The sequence below is a fragment of the Hippopotamus amphibius genome, chromosome 2 (genome assembly GCF_030028045.1).
Source record: "Hippopotamus amphibius kiboko isolate mHipAmp2 chromosome 2, mHipAmp2.hap2, whole genome shotgun sequence".
In the NCBI taxonomy this organism is placed as follows: Eukaryota; Metazoa; Chordata; class Mammalia; order Artiodactyla; family Hippopotamidae; genus Hippopotamus; species Hippopotamus amphibius.
In genome coordinates this window covers 210,355,726-210,372,711 of record NC_080187.1, presented here as the reverse complement: position 1 = coordinate 210,372,711, position 16,986 = coordinate 210,355,726, and the positions used below count along the sequence as shown (strand labels likewise).

At 49.4% G+C, this 16,986-nt stretch overlaps 1 protein-coding gene across 5 annotated transcripts in view; it reads right to left on the bottom strand.

The window, feature by feature from the left end:
• Positions 1–1,821: 1,821 nt before the first annotated feature.
• The window catches only part of PAQR5 (progestin and adipoQ receptor family member 5), a 93,069-nt gene continuing 77,904 nt past the window's right edge, over positions 1,822–16,986 (bottom strand). For all 5 annotated transcript variants that reach the window (XM_057723076.1, XM_057723075.1, XM_057723073.1 and 2 more), the window contains 3 exons: positions 10,572–10,668; positions 8,293–8,434; positions 1,822–5,062 (listed from right to left, as the gene is read on the bottom strand). In XM_057723076.1, the coding sequence (XP_057579059.1) occupies positions 4,821–5,062; positions 8,293–8,434; positions 10,572–10,668 (481 nt within the window). In that variant the 3' untranslated portion in view covers positions 1,822–4,820. The remainder of the gene's footprint in view (positions 5,063–8,292; positions 8,435–10,571; positions 10,669–16,986) is intronic.

The window sequence follows — 16,986 nt, the reverse complement described above, 5'->3', positions numbered from 1 at the left end:
CCCAAGGCTTCAGTGGCCTTGGCAACATAATCTCACATTCCCCAGGCCATGTGACTCTCTCTCCCCAGGCCATCTGTCAAATGAATGATTAGATGTTAATGTCTTACTCAAACAACAACAAATTAATAAAATCAACAAGCTTGGGGGAGGGTGTAAAATTGACACCAATACCCACAAATGATCTGAACTGAACTTCAGATGAATAAGGTACTCACACAGAAAGGGAACTATCACTTACCTAAGTTATTCAGACTATTTAGACTACAGTATGTGCCCTCAGGCTCAAGACAAAAAAAACGAACTTGAAACATATATTGAATTCTAATTAGGTGGCCTTTTTGAAGACATGGATTAGTAGTTCTGAAACGACATTCTGTACATTCCAGGACTGAGCAAATTAGTAAATACATTGTGGATAATGGGAGCCAAGTTTCTCACTGTTAGAGAAGAGAGTAATATAAATATCGAGAAGGGGGAGGGTGAAAAGTACCTGGGAACTCTTTGTACTATTTGGCAACATTTTTCTAAGTATGAAATTATGTCCAAAAAAAAGAGATAAAGAAAGAGAATGGTTGGATTATATCAGTGCTTCTTAAACTCCCTTGTGGTATTAAAAATCACCTGCAGCTTTTGATAGCAATTCAAAACTCCAGGACCACCCCCGCCCCCAGCACCCACCCTGAGTCTTCCACATCTGTGCATCTGGGCCCTGAGAATGTGCATTTTACATCATCAAACACATTTTGTTAAAGGCTAGATCAAATTATCTTTGCAGTATGTAGTTCCATGCTCTGGAGGAGACAAAATGTAAGCCAGTTTTAGAAACCTGTTTCTTGACATGGAGAGAATGCGTGTGACAACTATTTGCTGAAGTACATTTATCAGAGAGTTGAAAAATTCATACAAATACCAAGGAGCCATAGGAAAGCCCCGTAGGCAATCTCCCAGGAGGAACATTCAGGAGAAATTTCAGAATTCTTCAAGTCTAGTCATGCCGATGTCCTCTAGAGTTACACGTTTCAGGAATGAGTGGCCTGATTTCCCTCCTTCCAATAAGACACATGCCTCCTGGCCTTAGGGCCTTTGCACGGACAGCTACCTGGACCTGAAATACTTTCCCCCACATGCTGACAAAGTTGGCTCCATGTCACCCAGCAAGTCTCTCCTCAAATCAAAGTGGCCATCCTATCTCAGCTGCCCCCCCCCACCCTCCCTATTCCCTCACCAGGCTTATTTTCTTTCTTTTTTTTGGGTACATCTTATCTTTTTAAAAATTTAATTAATTTATTGGCTGCGTTGGGTCTTTGTTGCTCTGTGCGGGCTTTCTCTAGTTGCAGCGAGCAGGGGCTACTCTTCGTTGTGGTGCGCGGGCTTCTCATGGCAGGCTTCCGTAGTTGTGGCACACAGGCTCAGTAGTTGTGGTGCACGAGCTTAGCTGCTCCCTGGCATGTGGGATCTTCCTGGCTGAGGGCTCGAACCCATGTCCCCCGCATTGGCAGGCGGATTCTTAACCACTGCGCCACCAAAGAAGCCGCAGGCTTATTTTCTTGATAGCAGTTACCATTATCTGAATTTGTCTTTATCTTTGTCCTACTAACTGACCAGAACACCACCTCCATGTGGGAAGGACGGTTTGGGTTTTGTTCACTTCTGTATCCTCCACAGACGGTGTTTGTTCTATATATAGCAAGCACTAAATAAGTGTTTATAGAATGATTTAACACAACATGTGTACAGGAATCTATTTCTCATGACGAATGAACGTGTTTGCAGTGTGGTAGGTGAAATATAACCAAGTCAAGTGAGAAACAGGAGGACTTTAATAAATAAATTTTATTTTTTCTTCCACACAGTTTAAGAAAACTAGACATTAGTATAAGTTGGAAGAACATCTCTGAGTTTGGAAATAGGTCTCTGCCTTTTCATCCATAATGGACTGTCGACTGGAAAATCAGAGGCTGGCATTCAACAATATGTTATAAAGTGTTGTTACACAGTGTTAATAGGTGTTTCATATGAAAAGGATACCATGGCCAAGACAAATCTGAGACACAGCAGATCCAAATGAAAGTTTTCTCCAATGCATCTGACAACAGCATTCTTCTCCACCCTGCCTTCCTCAGTACATCTCCTGGGAGCTGAGGTCCTGCCACAAAAAAACCCTTTGAGAAAGATTGCAGCAGACCAAATATTTAAGTCACTTTGTACTCAGAGGCTTCTAAACATCCCACTTCTAATCAACAGTGATACATTCATGCCTTTAGAAAGAATGGGAGAGTTCCTCTCTAAACACTGAGCAAAGGAAAATGAAACTCTCCATTTGTGAGTGAAGGGAGAGGCAATGGACCAAATGGCCTCATTCAAACACGTCTGAGTTTTATCACAACGCAAATGATTGGCAAGTTTTACAGTAGTGTTTCTCAAGCAGGGGGAGGGGAGGAAGCACATGCCTTTAGGAGTGTGCCCCCTCCCCTCTGGAGACGGGGCGTTGGTGAGCAACTGCTAGCAGTGGGAATATGGTACAGCTCTAAAGCATACGGAGACATTACAGAAACTTGAGAACTGCTCTCTTAACAGACATCTTCCCAGTGAGGCTTCAACTGACCCACTGCCAACCTTTCTAATTTCCGAAACGGCTTAGGCAAAACAATACTCACGTTAGACTTCATAATACTTAATGACAATTAATATATTTGAACCCATTGTCAATCAACACGAGAAGCTTCCAAATCAGTGTAGTGCAAACTGTTATAAAATTTTAATTTGTAACACTGTCCAAAAGTATACAATGGGACTAAGTTTACCAAACTTATAAAAACATTATGAAACACCTGGTCTTATTTTGTTGATTTAACGTTTCATTTTCATCATTAAGCATGCTGAAAAAGCAACATAACCACAGGTTAAATAATCTAAAAGTCCTTCAAATTAGTCACCCGTTATCTTTGAACTACTTCTGAGCTAAACGAAGAACCTTATTTTATTCTCTATAAACAAGAGAATTCAAAAGCCTTCATGCCTTTGGCATTACTAAATGGAGTGTTTAAACTTTGTAACTTTGCCCACCATAAAACTGAAGTAACAGTAAGAGGAAACGGAAGTCCACAGGCCCTGCTGGAGTAAAATTCCAGTAAGGATGTCAGCCTCTTGCCAAAAAAAAAACAAATTTTGTCATGCAGCTTGCAATTAATGTACCAAAAATTTACCAGCCCATATAATTTTATCAGTCTACCTTCCCCAGAGGAAGTAAACAGATAATAAAACTAATGAAATCATATATCTTGACCACTCGCATCCAATATAAATTGTTACTTGTCCTCAGAGGATTGAACGATAAGGCCATTCAAGTGTCTGGACCAGTAAACCGTAGAGACAGTATTCTAAGATATGGGGGTGTTCCTGAGTCAGCAGAAGAAGATCCTGCGTTGTAATGGGGTGTATCAGGGAGTGATGGACCTCTGTTAAAAACTGTCTTGTGTTAGCACTTCTGTACTCTCTGAAAACATCCTGAAATACTGAACTTTAATTAGTAATGCAACAGATGAGAAAATACTCAGTGTTTTATAATACTCCACAGAGTAGAAAGCAGGGGACACAGCCTTAGGTGGTGAGCTGCTGAAAGTTAGGCCAATCAAAACAAAGCTGATAGGCCCCGTGCCTTCTGGAATTTGTGACACCAGCATTTCTGCAAGTTTGGCCATGGCCCTCCTGACTCAGAATTACCTGGGGGACTTACTCCAGTGTAGATCTTCTCCGGGAAACCAACATTTTAAACTAGGAAAGCAGCATCTCCTGATTTGCCCAGGGAATCTACATTTGTCACAAGCTCACCAAGTGTTTCCATCCCTTTGGTAAGGTTTCTAGCATCCTCTGCACATGAACACTGAATTCTGCAGCATGTATGAAATGCCGAAGCAACATCAAATGTATAACCTCCCCAAATATTGTGATGTCATTGGTTTAAAAGGTGACAGACAAGCGCAACCAGGTGGGATTGAGTCAGCCAACACCCACTGGGTAACACACTTTACCTGTGCTGTATAATACTTTACAGCATCAAAATGACAAGAAAACAGAGCAAAATAGCACATGAGACACCCAGCCACAGGCTGTGGACTTTTAAGAAAATCCAAATCTATAATGACATGGGAACCTTGCATTGTGAAGAAGAATGGACTTGTGGGAAAAGAGAACTCTATTTCTATTCATTCCTTTCAGTAGGTGGTGAAAGGAAGAAGACCACTCCCCAAACCAGGTTTCTTCATTCCGGAATGCCTTTCCCGTCCCCACGGCTCCCACAGACCCAACTTACTCTTTCTCAGCTTCTCCTACTGACCTTTCCAGCTCATTCTCTTCCCACTGTGGGGGCTCTTGGGAGAGGCTTTGTTACATGAAACTCATCAAATGAAGCACATTCCATTTCCAAGAGAAATACTACAAGGGTAGTAAAGCTTAATCCAACTATTTAATAGTAAAGCTACAAGGGTGGTATGCTTAATCCAATTGTGTAAATAGAACTGGAGAACTCACTTTAAATAAATTAAAAACTAAAGGAAATATTAATGATTTGCCTGAATGAGGACTTACTGAACCCATGTTCCCATTTTCAATGGAACCAATGCACATATGGAACCAATGCACATCTAGAGACATGTCCCCAGTTAAATACCTTATTGACATGAACCCATTCAAAAACACCAAGACACCAACCATTATAAATATTTTAGACCACTGTAAACTGGCACCATGCCACTGGCTTATGGCGGTTAGGATGTTGTAGCTTAATGTCGACATTTGGCACGAAAAGCTTACGATCTGAATCATGTTTCTTTTTTACGTAATTCTGGCTCAGGAATCCGATACAGAGCAGCTGAGAAATAGATTATGTTGCCGAGGCTGAAGACGAGGCACAGAAGTATGGCTCCAGCTATCTGAGAGAACAACAGGGGCCTGGAGTGGACCAGGAGCCATTCCTTCCTCAGAGTCTTGTCCAGAAGGATGGCTTCCATCTGCATGTGTGTGGCCAGGATCACACACACATGAAACAGCTGGTGACTGTGACCTAGAGCAAACACACGAAAGACCACCAAGGTCAGGAATAAGAAAGGAACGGACTATTGACACATGCTGTGGCATGCTTGCTAAAAACACTACGTGGAGTGAAAGAAGCTAGATATAAGAGACCACACGTTGTACGATTCCATTTATACCAAATGTCCAGAAAAGGCAAATCCATAGAGACAGAAAATAGACTAGTGGTTGCTTTGGGCAGGGGGTGGGAGTTGGGATTAACAGTACATGGGCACAGAGGATCTTACTGGGGTGATGAAAATGTCCTAAAACTCATGCATGGTGATGGTTGTACCATGTGGTAAATTTACTAAAAAATCATTGAATACTTAAAATTAGGGTATTATGTGATATGTAATATATACTTTAAAAATTTTATTTTTAAAATGTAATATGATAAAATAAAAAGGCCATCAGAGCAGACCAAATCCATTTTTAAAACAACTTATCCACAAGTCCTGCTTTTCACATGAAAAAGTTCTGCCAAAGGTTACCTCTTGAGAGCCGTCACTAATCAGCTCAAATTCTGACTTGAATACCAAAGGAGAAGCCAGCCTCTTGTGAGGTGCTCCTCTCCCTACTTCTGGTTAATCCCAGGGACTCCTCCTCTTCAATAACTTACAGGACCCCAGTCACCATGTATGCATCCTCAGAGGGTGGGAGTCCAGTGGAGGGTGGCTGCAGTGAGCAGGGATGTGCTGATTTGGTGGTTGGTGAGAAAAGGAGTCCATTTTCCAGGGCTGGGAATTGCTCTGGGGGACAGCCCGCAGAAACCAGGAGTAAGATAAGATCACCATGCTTCATGGGCTGAATTGTATCTCCCGCTCCCAAATTCACATGTTGAAAGTCCTAACCCCCAGTACCTTAGCATGTGCCCATATTTGGAGATAAGGTCTTTAAGAGACAAATAAGTTAAAATGAGGTCACTAGGGTGGGACCCATTCTGACTGGTGTCCTTACAAGAAGAGGAATTAGGACACAGACATGCACGTACACAGAGGAAAGACCACGTGAAGAGACATGGAGGTGGCCATGGGCCAGCCAAGGAGAGGGGACTTGGAAGAAACCACCCCTGCCGTCACCTTGATCTCAGACTTCTAATCTCCAGAATTATGAGAAAATCAATTTCTGCTGTTTCAGCCACCCAGTGTGTGGTTCTTTGTTATGGCAGCCCTAGCAGACTAATACAACACAAAAGTTAAATAAGGATTCTCCTTCAGCTTAAAAAAAAAAGAATTCAGTGTTGTACCCCTAGGACTTATTTCAGAAGTATTCAATAAATGTGTCCGCAGAAGGGACCGGCCTGGCCATCTGCCCGACTGAGCAAGACCAGAGTCAGGAATGAGGATGTAGCAGAGTTGAGTGGGTGGCTGATGAGTTCCTTAGGACAGGGAGCCACCAGCACCCCAGCCTGCATCCCTCAGGGAGAAAGCGTGCCTGGAGGGACCACCCTTGCCTCACTCAAGCTATACTGCTGGGCTGTGTACAATTTCCAGATCTGTGTAAGATGCAGCAAAGTGGTTCCTTATCCAGTGAGAGCCGTGCTCTCCAAGGACACAGGGCCAAGCAGTAGGTCACCAGCTGTGCTCACTAACCGAGGTGCAAACCTGTCTCTGTTAGGGCAGGAGATAAAAAGACAGGAGAGCCACGAGCACTGGACAGATGTGAAATTTGCCTGCAGCAGGAAGAGTGATTTCCACAATCCCGCCTGGCAGGAATGGGGAGGGGCTTCCTGTGGCCATCGGAAAGGGGGCCCAGCATCTGACTGACTCTGTTATTTAAGGACGGGGCTCTTTCTAAACCCCTTGTTCAAGATTGCCGTCTGGCCAATTTCCCCCCATACGAGTGTCTTTCTGCTCTAGGCCCAAGAGGACAGGATAGAGGTGAATAAATAAAATGTTATTAAGAAGCCAGAGTTGGCAAAATGAGGCCCAGGGCTGTTTTTCCTGCCACCCCCAGACGTCATGCACTACCAGCTCTATGTTGTCCAGCTGGGGGTGAGGTGGTAGATGTCCTGGGCAGGTCCTTTAGGCAGGTTCCACTCCCCTGGCCCGCTCATCTCCCTTCCTTTTTGAAATCTGCCCTCTAAGCATTTTTTTTTTTTTTTGGCACACAGGCTTAGTTGCTCTGCGGCATGTGGGATCTTCCTGGAGCAGGGATCGAACTCATGTCCTCCGCATTGGCAGGCAGACTCCCAACCACTACGCCACCTAGGAAGCCCTGCCCTCTAAGCATTTTGCTTATTCTCATCCCTCCTGCAGGGAAAGAAGGAGCAAAGGAGATGAATCTCCAATCAGAGCAAACAAAGCAAAATCTGGCCACGTGTCTTGGGGAGGAGACGATGGAAGCTCACGGACAAAAGGGGCTTGGGGAGAACCGAGGTTCCTGCCTGGGGTTCCTACCTGGGGACGAGGACCTGAATCTCCACGGTACTGATAGCGTATCATCCCAGGACTCATCGGCCTTACCAGAAGCGGCCCAAGGGTCCCTCCTCCAGCCAGCCCCAGAGCCAGGGTGGAGGAGACACGTTCTGCAGTGCCACCCACTTCCCTAGACAGAGAGGAAGGAACTGTTCTGCAGATGTTAAACCCCCGTGACTCTGACACCTCCTCTCCACCACATGGCTTCTCTAACGCGAGTGAGCTCCGGCTCACCTGGAGGACCACGCGGCTTCTGAGAGACGGGATGTCTGGGGGGTGGGGAGCAAGGATCCACGTGTCCCCAGATGGTGCTGAGACTGCTGGCCTGGGGGCCATACCTGAGAGCCACGGCTCTGCCATGATTCCTGGCCCCACGGCACCCACCTGAGTGACACAGAGCCACTTTCCTCTCCTTGCCAGCCCCCTGCCAGCGGGTGCCCTCAGAGCCATCTGTTCCCTGTCTTTGATCTTCCTCTTTACAGCTGCCTTCCACGTTCATTTAAAAATGGGATTTCACGTTCTAGGTAACAATGGGACGCTCCTGTCCCCACACCTGCTAGATATCCCAGGCCCACCTGCTCTCCGTCCTCCGCCATCCTCCCTGGTCATCCATTGGCTGTGTACCTCCTGGCCTCCGTCACCTTACAATTTCACTGACTTTGGCCTGTGCCTGGAGAACTTCCTGGAGCACTGCTTCTCTCCCTGCCCCTGCCTCCCCTTTGCAGCTACACACACTGCTGTCAGGGATGGGAACCCTCCCTGGGCAGGAGGGCAAGAGGCAGCAGGACCTCCAGGCACTCACCAACGTAGTCGAAGCGTCCAGGGGCCAGGCGCTCTGGCAGATGCGCGGAGTAGAGAAAAGAGGCCAGGAGGGTCATGGCCATGTGCTTCTGGTGGTACAAGGTGGCTTCGTTCTGTGCACTCTCCCCGGGGAACAGGAACAGCTGCAGGTATTTAAAGAAATGTCAGGCCTCAAAACAGATAACCAACAAGGACCCACTGTATAGAACTCTCCTCGATACTCTGTAATAACCTAAATGGGAAAAGAATCTGAAAAAGGACAGATACCTGTATATGTCTCACTGAATCACTGTGCTGTACACCTGAGATGAACATGACATTGTAAATCAACTCTACTCCAGTATAAGATGAAAATTTAAAGAGAAGAAAGTAAGAAAGAAATGTCAGTCTTGAGAGGAGGCCTGCAGACGTCCCCGTGCACACACGCGGACCGAGGCCGTTCCCGTCCCAGGTCTGTGGCTTGGAGAGGGAACTCACAAGGACTGTGTAAGCAGCCGTCCTGTTCTGAGTGTGGTCAACTGAGACTCAAGGCAACTGTACTTTAATCCCCACATGCTCAGGAGAGCCTTTGGGTTATTTAATTACAAAAAGGAAAGGAAAGGGAAGGGAAGGGAAGGGAAGGAAAGGGAAGGAAAACAACAGAAGTGAAGGGCAAAGGAAAGGAAAAGAAAAACCTTGTTAGACATATTGTTACTATCTTTCCTGGGGCTAAAACATAAGTATAGTAAAAAACAAGGCCTATTCATACTTGAACGCACTTCTAACCAGCACATCCCCTGAAGTGATGCTCCTAATTAAGGCTCCAAGGCCTAGAAATCCCTGGAAGGCCTTCTGAGTCATCAAAAACTGTTAATTACAGACATTATCCTGGTTTGGAGTTCAGTAGGGGTTTCTGTGCGATTGTTATAAACAGCAGCACAGCCACTGCTTACCAAGGGCACGAGGCCAGGCCTTTTACGTGCATCATTTCATCGGAACCTCAACAATGACCACAAGGTAGACTCCATTTCCCCCATTTTGCAGATGAGGAAACTGGGCTGGAGGGTGACTTGCAAACCACTAATTAGCAGTGAAGTCAGGCTGATTCCAGAACCTGTGTGCTCAGCCACATCACCACTTAGGGTAAGACCTCACCTCCCCCGCTGCCCACTGTCTGACACAGCCGAGTGTCAGGAGCACCCAGCGTTCATAACAAGAACCTGTGCTGTATGCTTGGTAGCCGGCGGGACCGGCTTGTTCATTCTGCTCTGGTTTCTCGTGTGTGGTCTGCGTCCTCGAGGAAGGATTGAAGGGAATGGGCGGAATCCCCATCTCTGGGTCTCCCCAGGCCCACACGAGCTGAGCAGGAGCCCATGCTCAGTGCCTCAGCTGGTGGAGCCAGCTCGGCCCCTCTCCTTCACCCCTGGGCCCTGCCATCCCGGCCCCATGCATCAGACCCTTACGCTGCCTCTGGGAGGGGAACTCCACCCAGGGGGCCTGGGCCTGGCATTGCTGAGCCCATCAGATCTGTGTATTTGATTATTCTCCTCTACCCCCCTGCGAAGGAGGGGATGTCAGCCTCATTTAAAGATGAGGAAACTGAGGCTCAGAGAGGTTATGTTCATTGCCTAGGGTCACACAGCCAGTGAGACTGAGATTTGAACGCGGGTCCATCTGATTTGAGAGTGCGTGAACTTTCCCCCTTCTTGTCTTTCCTCCTACACCCTCTTCCTTTGCGTTCTCCATCTAATTCCCATCTATCCTCTAAGACCTTCATTCATATCTTTTCCTTCACCACTACTACTATGTTAATTGATGATAATATATAATAATGCATTTACTGGATTCTCACCACCAGCTAGTACTTTACACATTATCTCATGTGATCCCCTCCACAGCCTGACAAAAGGAGGTGTTATTACTAGGCCATTTTCCAGATGAGGGAAATGAAGACACAGAGATGGTAGATAACTTGCCCAAAGTCTTGCAGTGAGTAAATATTAGAGATTTGCCCCCAGAGCCCTCTCTCCTGAATCCCAGGCTGCCTCCCCTGCCCAGCCCTCCACAATCGCTCCTGACCCCCAGTCAGCGCTGGCCACGGGTGCATCTCCTACGTTCCTCAGGGTCTCTGTGTTCATGCTGTCTCCTAACTAGTCGCAAGTGCCATTAAGGGAGCACCTGGGGCCCTACTCCTGTATGTCCTATGGTGACCAGGACGGCGCTCTGACCCCCAGAGCTCAGGACACAGTTGATTCCCTGGTGTTGCCAACAAGCAGAGAAGGGTCGGAGCTGGGCCCTTACCCTGGAGAAGATGGGAAGGGAGTCCCAGGCGTAGGGATAAGCAAAGGCCAGGATACGGAGCATCTTACAGAGCCTGGGCTTCTGGATCTCAAGAAACCTAAATCAGGGAAGGAAAGGGGGGAGAAATGAGAATGAAAAAAGAGTTTCAGTAAATAACACACTCACACACATTAAAAATAACCAAGGGCAATTAACCCACGGAAGGCAAGCATTTTTGCACAAGCTCTTCCTACGGCCAGCAGCTTCTCTACCAGCCTCCTCCATTTCTCCCAGCCTGATGGGAGAGGCTCAATCTCAGATGTGAAAAGAGCTCTGCAGGCAGGGGTGAGGAACCATCTCCCAGCACCATGGGAAGCGATGGTATCCAAAGTCAGGGAAGAGGCACTGAGCGTAAGCCCTTCAAGGGCCAAGTTATCTAACTGCCCAAGAGCCTTCTAAGGGTCCAGTAGCCACCAGGACAGGGAGACGTGGGTGGGCCCAATGGCACAGGCTCCTGGGGCAAGCACCTCTTCGAAGGCTGAGATGCTTAACTAGTCAGAGACACCACCAGGGCACCTGCAGAAGCCCTGGGTGCGATTAGGTATTTAACTACTTAAGAGATTTCTGGAATGTTTAATACCACACACAGGGATACTGGGCTGGGGACACTGAGAAAGCATGATCCCTCCTGCTCTCCTTCATCACCACCCCTACCTGCATCTGGTTCAAAGACAGATGAAGCCAGCATTAAAATGAGTGGTCCTGACTGTCACAAAGACAGGCAGGTCCTCCTGGACGGAACATGATGGGGCCTCAGCTGGCTTGGGCCCAGCCTCGGGAGGGGCAGCAGCTGAGAGTGTGGGGAGCCGGGCAGCACAGGCGGCAGGCTGGTACCGGGAGGGCAGAGGAGGGGTACAGAGAGGCTCCACACAAAACCTCAGCCCTGAACCGAGGCTCGGGCAAGGGAGAGCTCACGTGCCCAGGCTGGGCTGGGTGGCAGGGCAGGTACGCGCTTCAATACCACAGTGCATTGCGGGGGCTAGGTCCTCCCTTGGCGCTCACAGGGTGGTGAGGCCAGAGGCCCCCCCCAGGGATTGGTGTGCAGAGCGGCACTGAGGCTTGGGGGGCAGCTGTTCTGGTGCAGCCTGTAAGATGATGGAGGTGCTGGGGTCCTCTCAGCCCTTCTCAACAGTTTTGCCCCTCATCATGCTTTCTGGTGGGGATGGAGTCTGTGTCCCACCACTGCTCCTCACCTCTGTCCCCCAGATGCCCTGTCCCAGCCCACCAGCCTGCCCCTTCTCCACCAAACACGGTCTGCTGCTCCCCCAGCCCAGGCCCATCTCCCCGACCAGGGTATTCACGTCCCCTACGAGCCAGTGCAGTCACCGACTACAAGCCCCACTGTGCGCACATCCTTTGGCATGAAGAATGGCGGAGACACCCACATCTGCCTCCTGAATGGTCGGGGAAGCCTCCTCGAGGGGAGAGCTGGGTCTGCTCAGCTCTCCACCCCCAGCATCCAGCTCAGAATTGTGTCTGAGGATGTGACATCACCAGGCTTCTGTGTGCTGTCCAGCCCTCAGGGCAGCCCACCCTGGGGATCCCTGTTCTGGGTAACAGGCAGCCACCGTGGACCCCAGAGATCAGCTCCAACTTCGCTCAAGCCCATGGGCATGTCCCTCCTTCTTTCCTGACCCTGTGGACACTGGGCAGAGAAGGAAGAGAAGCTCAAGAAGGAGGAGGAGAAATAAGGGACCTCAATTCATTGTCCCCCAGAACAGAACCCCAGCGTGGAGGGAAACACAAACCCCAGGATAGGGGAGGCTGCACAGGGTCACAATCTGGTGTCAGTGTTTGTCCTGGACACCCTGAATCTGATCCTGTCCCTGTCCCTGTCCCTGGGTGACCATGTCACCCAGCAGGTGATGTAACCCTTATGTGCCCCAGAATCCTTGTGTGTAATATGGGGACAACAAAGGAATCCCCACAAGGGATTGCTGCAAGGGTGTGATAAAATGATGCCTGTGAGGAGCTTACAGCTGTGCACAGCACAGAGGAACACTCACGATACGGCAGCTTTAAAAAAAAAAATGTGCTGTAGAAGCCATCCTCTCCCCCTCCCCATCTTGCAGCTAGGTTGTACCAGGAAATAGGAACAGGAGGGAAGAGAAGAGTTCTGGGTGATTTGCCTAAAATCAGAAGAGCTAATAAGAGGCGAAGCTCGGATTTACAGCCAGGGCCATCTGGCTGACTTCCCGCCCCCTGCCCTCAGACCACGACCCAGCCTTTATCCTCATGGACACCCCTCTGGCCCAGGCGGCAATCAGAACACACTCCCGCTGCCCCAGGAGCCAGGGGCCATCTCCACAGCCTTCTCAGTCCCTGCTGGCAGACCCTGTCCCACCACGGCAAGCCCGCTCCCTCCCTGCCCACGCGCTGCCACCACCTATCACCTCCGGGTGCAAAGAGACTCGCTGTTAAAGCGCGCTCTTTCTGTGGCCACTTACACAGGAAGGAAGCTGGCTCTGGCTGGCGAGGGCCATCCCCCAAAGCATGGATTTCCTGCGACTTGAGACATTTCGCCCGGCCTGAGAGAGTACTTCCCCAAGGGCAAACGCACCAGCCTCTCCAGCTGCAAAGCCGAGTCTACGGGGGAGAAAGGAGAAAAAGCAGAACAGAAAAGAGACAGCAACGGAGAATGAGAGGCAGGAGGGCCAGCAGCCACAGAGACGGTGGGCCGCCCACTACCGGGGTGCAATTCCAAATCAGGCCACAGGGTGTCGCCACAGCCAGAGATTCCAAGAGGGAGAGGCGGGAGCTACAGCATCCTCCAAAGCACGCCAGAGATGGGGAGTCAGGGCACCAGGCCTCCTCTGCCTAGAACCAGGTGGGCAGGAAACACTGGATTTCGGGAGAAGCTTCCATCAAGAGAGGGTTGATACAGCACCAGTCTATTCTAAACCTGACGAATCGCATTGCAACAAAGCTGGAAGGATTTGCAAGTGAATTCTGGAACTACTACTTGAAAAAAGTGGACCTTTGGAAACATCATTCTGTTGCAGTGGTGTGTCTGTGTGTGGGGGGGGGGGCAGGGGTAGTATGGCTGTTTTGTTATGTGGGTGACATCACAGGAATATGGACATTTCCACGTGCTGGGCCCTGGCCGCAGCAGCACTCTGTCTGGCTGAGCCCTCTGACCTCCAGATGTCTGAGAACCACTGTCTGCTAAGCCTCCTGTCTCCAGCTCTGACCTCCAAACACCCTTCCAGGCCTGCCCCATGTCTCTCTGAGCTGCCACGACCCCACTGCCATGGCATGGCTCTCACAGCACAGCTCACTATCCACCAAGGATGAAAATTCATCTCACTCTCACAGCACTGACCACAAGGCATTTCACTGAGCAAGTATGTGTCAAAAAACCAATGGCTGAGGACGTCCCTGGTGGCGCAGTGGTTAAGAATCTGCCTGCCAATTCAGGGGACACAGGTTTGAGTCCTGGTTTGGGAAGATCCCATGTGCTGTGAAGCAACTAAGCCCATGCGCCACAGCTACTAAGCCTACACATGCCTAGAGCCTGTGCTCCACAACAAGAGAAGCCACTGCAATGAGAAGCCTGCACACTGCAACTAAGAGTAGCGCCCGCTCGCCGCAACTAGAGAAAGCCCACGTGCAGCACTGAAGACCCAACGCAGCCGATAAATAAATAAATAAATAAATATTAAAAAAAAAAAAACCCAACGGTTGGAGGCTTTGGCTGGATGAATGGAAAAGTGCCTACAGTAACTCATGATGTACAGCAAACGCGGTGTAACTAACATTCCTGAGCAAGTGGTGGTGCCTTCCTGGGCTTTCAGGTGTCGGCAGGTATGAGCAGGCAGGGTCGCTGTCACCCCCACCTAACTCCAAGAGCCACAGAGAGGTCACGCATTCTGTCATTTCCCCCCTCAAATACTACAGAACAAGAAAGCAGTTTTCTGGAACATGTCCCTTTGAACTAACTTCCATGATAATAAGGGCCAAAAGACCAGTTGGGGGAGCCCACGGCTCCCTGCGTGCAATTTACCTAAAGGACACATGTCATAGGCAACGCACACCACTAGGACCACGCTACTCTGGGAAGCACGTGGGTAACTAAAGCACGACTCCAAGTCCCATGATCTCCTGCTCAGGAAAGGAGGTGGTTCTCGGCCACTCCTGGCCATACTACGGACTGATGGAGCCAGAGGAAGAGGCTTGCGGGTGGGGAAGAAGGCAAGGAGAGAAATCTTGGAAAAGGCGCTGAAGCTGGCATCATAGAACGCCCAAACCAGAAGGAACCCAGGGCACATCTTCTCAGATGCCCCTGTTTAAGGGCCATGACTGGCCCGAGGCCGCACAGCAAGTCCGTGAAATCAGGACTCCAGATGGCCCTCGCCCTCCTGCACTGCTTCTTCTGCGGTTAATCAGGGCCAGAGCCTCTCCCCACGCAGGAGTCCTCTTCTTCACTCCTCAGACACTGAAGACGGAGACAGAGAATGAAAACAAAGACGGGCCTCATAAGAGCAGGGATCCACCAGCACACAGGAAGGAGAGAGGACAAGATGTGAAGGAAGCGGGACGGGCCCACGGGGGACATCCCACTCTATCCTTGGCTCTGAGCATGTGGCATTTGCCCCTTTCTCCCTTTCTGTTCCCCGAGCCCCCACTTAAGCCCCACAGGGCACGGGAGCTGACTGAGTCCACAGGACTATCTTCCCAGGAAGTTCACTGTCCTTTATGAGCACAGGGCCAGTCTTCTGTAGGACACCGAGGTGCTTCCAATCCCCCAGCCTCTCTCCAGCCCCCTCTAGCCTCTCTCCCCCTTCCAGCCATACAGGCTCGGGCAACTCTGAAGCTCCTTGTCGCCTCTCAATGCCATGCCATCCTCTCTGGGCCCTCGCCCTTGACCAGGCTGTTGGCTCTGTCTAAAAGCCCCTTCCTTCCTCTCCAGCTAGTGTTCAACCTTCCTCAATACTTAGTCCTAAGGCCCCTTCGCAGAACCCTAGGTGTCCAAGCAGGTGTCGTTCTTTATTATTATTTGCTTATGTTATATTCTATAATGCTACATGCTGAAAGCCTTTTCCTCTGGTCTTTAAAGGAAATGATGACTCCATCTGGACTTTTTGGGGGTCTGCAGTCTGCTTCTCATACTGCATGGGGCACTCTCTGAGGACAAGGACTGAGCCTCAGTCACCCCTGTATTCCCAGATCTTAACATGACACTTGGAGCATGGCAGGCATTTAAGGAATGTTAAGTAGTTGGTTGGATGGATCGATGGAAGGATGCATGGATTGGCGGGTAGATGGATGCTTGAATGGGTGGGTGGAGAGATGGATGGATGGATGGGTAGGTGGATGGGTGGATAAATGGATGAATAAGTAGATGGGTGGATGGATAGATGGCTGGGTAGATGGATGGATGGGTGGGTAGCTGGATGGAAGGGTGGATGGCTGGATGAATGGGTGGATGGATGAATGGGTGGGTAGGTATATGGATGGATGGGTGGGAAGATGGATAGGTGGGTAGGTGGATGGATAGACGTATGGATGAAACAGCCACAGATGTACCTCATAAATAAACAGAAATAATCCATTTCATTGACAAGGGAGAAGCCCCCAAACACGGGCATTTAAGAGATTCCTGGCCAACCTGCCCTGCCAAACAAGTTTGTCCAAAGGTGCCAGGCATGTCACATCCAAAAGAACCCATTCATTGTATCTGAACAATCAGGGAGGACTCCTGGCTGGAAGAAAACCATACACCCTTATGACTTATAGGTGACTCAGGAAGCTTATTTAAAAAAAAAAAAAAAAAAAAAAGGCAGCAAATGTTGTAAGAATGAGCATCGGGAGTTCATGGGCAAGCAGTCCTGGATCATTAACTGCGGGGCTGCTTCTTCCACAAGCATGAAGCCCCCCCTGCCCCCCCAGTCCGCAGTGCTCGCCTCCCTCTGATCCCAAGTTCCAAACGGCAGAGCCACACAGCCCAGCAGGAGCTAACCAGACAGGACAGTGGCTCGTGCAAGGACCCGATCCAGGTGTGTCCTTGGCCCAGCCCCGTCCCACATCCAGGCACTGCGCCTCCGGGCCACGCTTCATCTCTCTCGGGCTGTTTTCAGCATCAGTGTTACTCTTCTATGTATGTTACACCTTGTCTCACCCAAAGCAGGGACGCATCTCCTCCTCTCCTGCCATCCGTGCAGCCCTCACAGCTCTGGCCTGGCCCAGAGGCTGTACCTCAGAAAGAGCTTTTAATCTCCAGAGCCCTTGAGGAATTGGGGGAGAAGGAAATAATAACCCCATGATGTCTGATTCTCTTTTCTACCCTCTGGGCAGACCCTATCTCCTGACAGCTGGAGGGGGAGTTTACCCCCACTCCCACCCCAGGCCTTTCCACGGGATGAAGCAACACAAAACC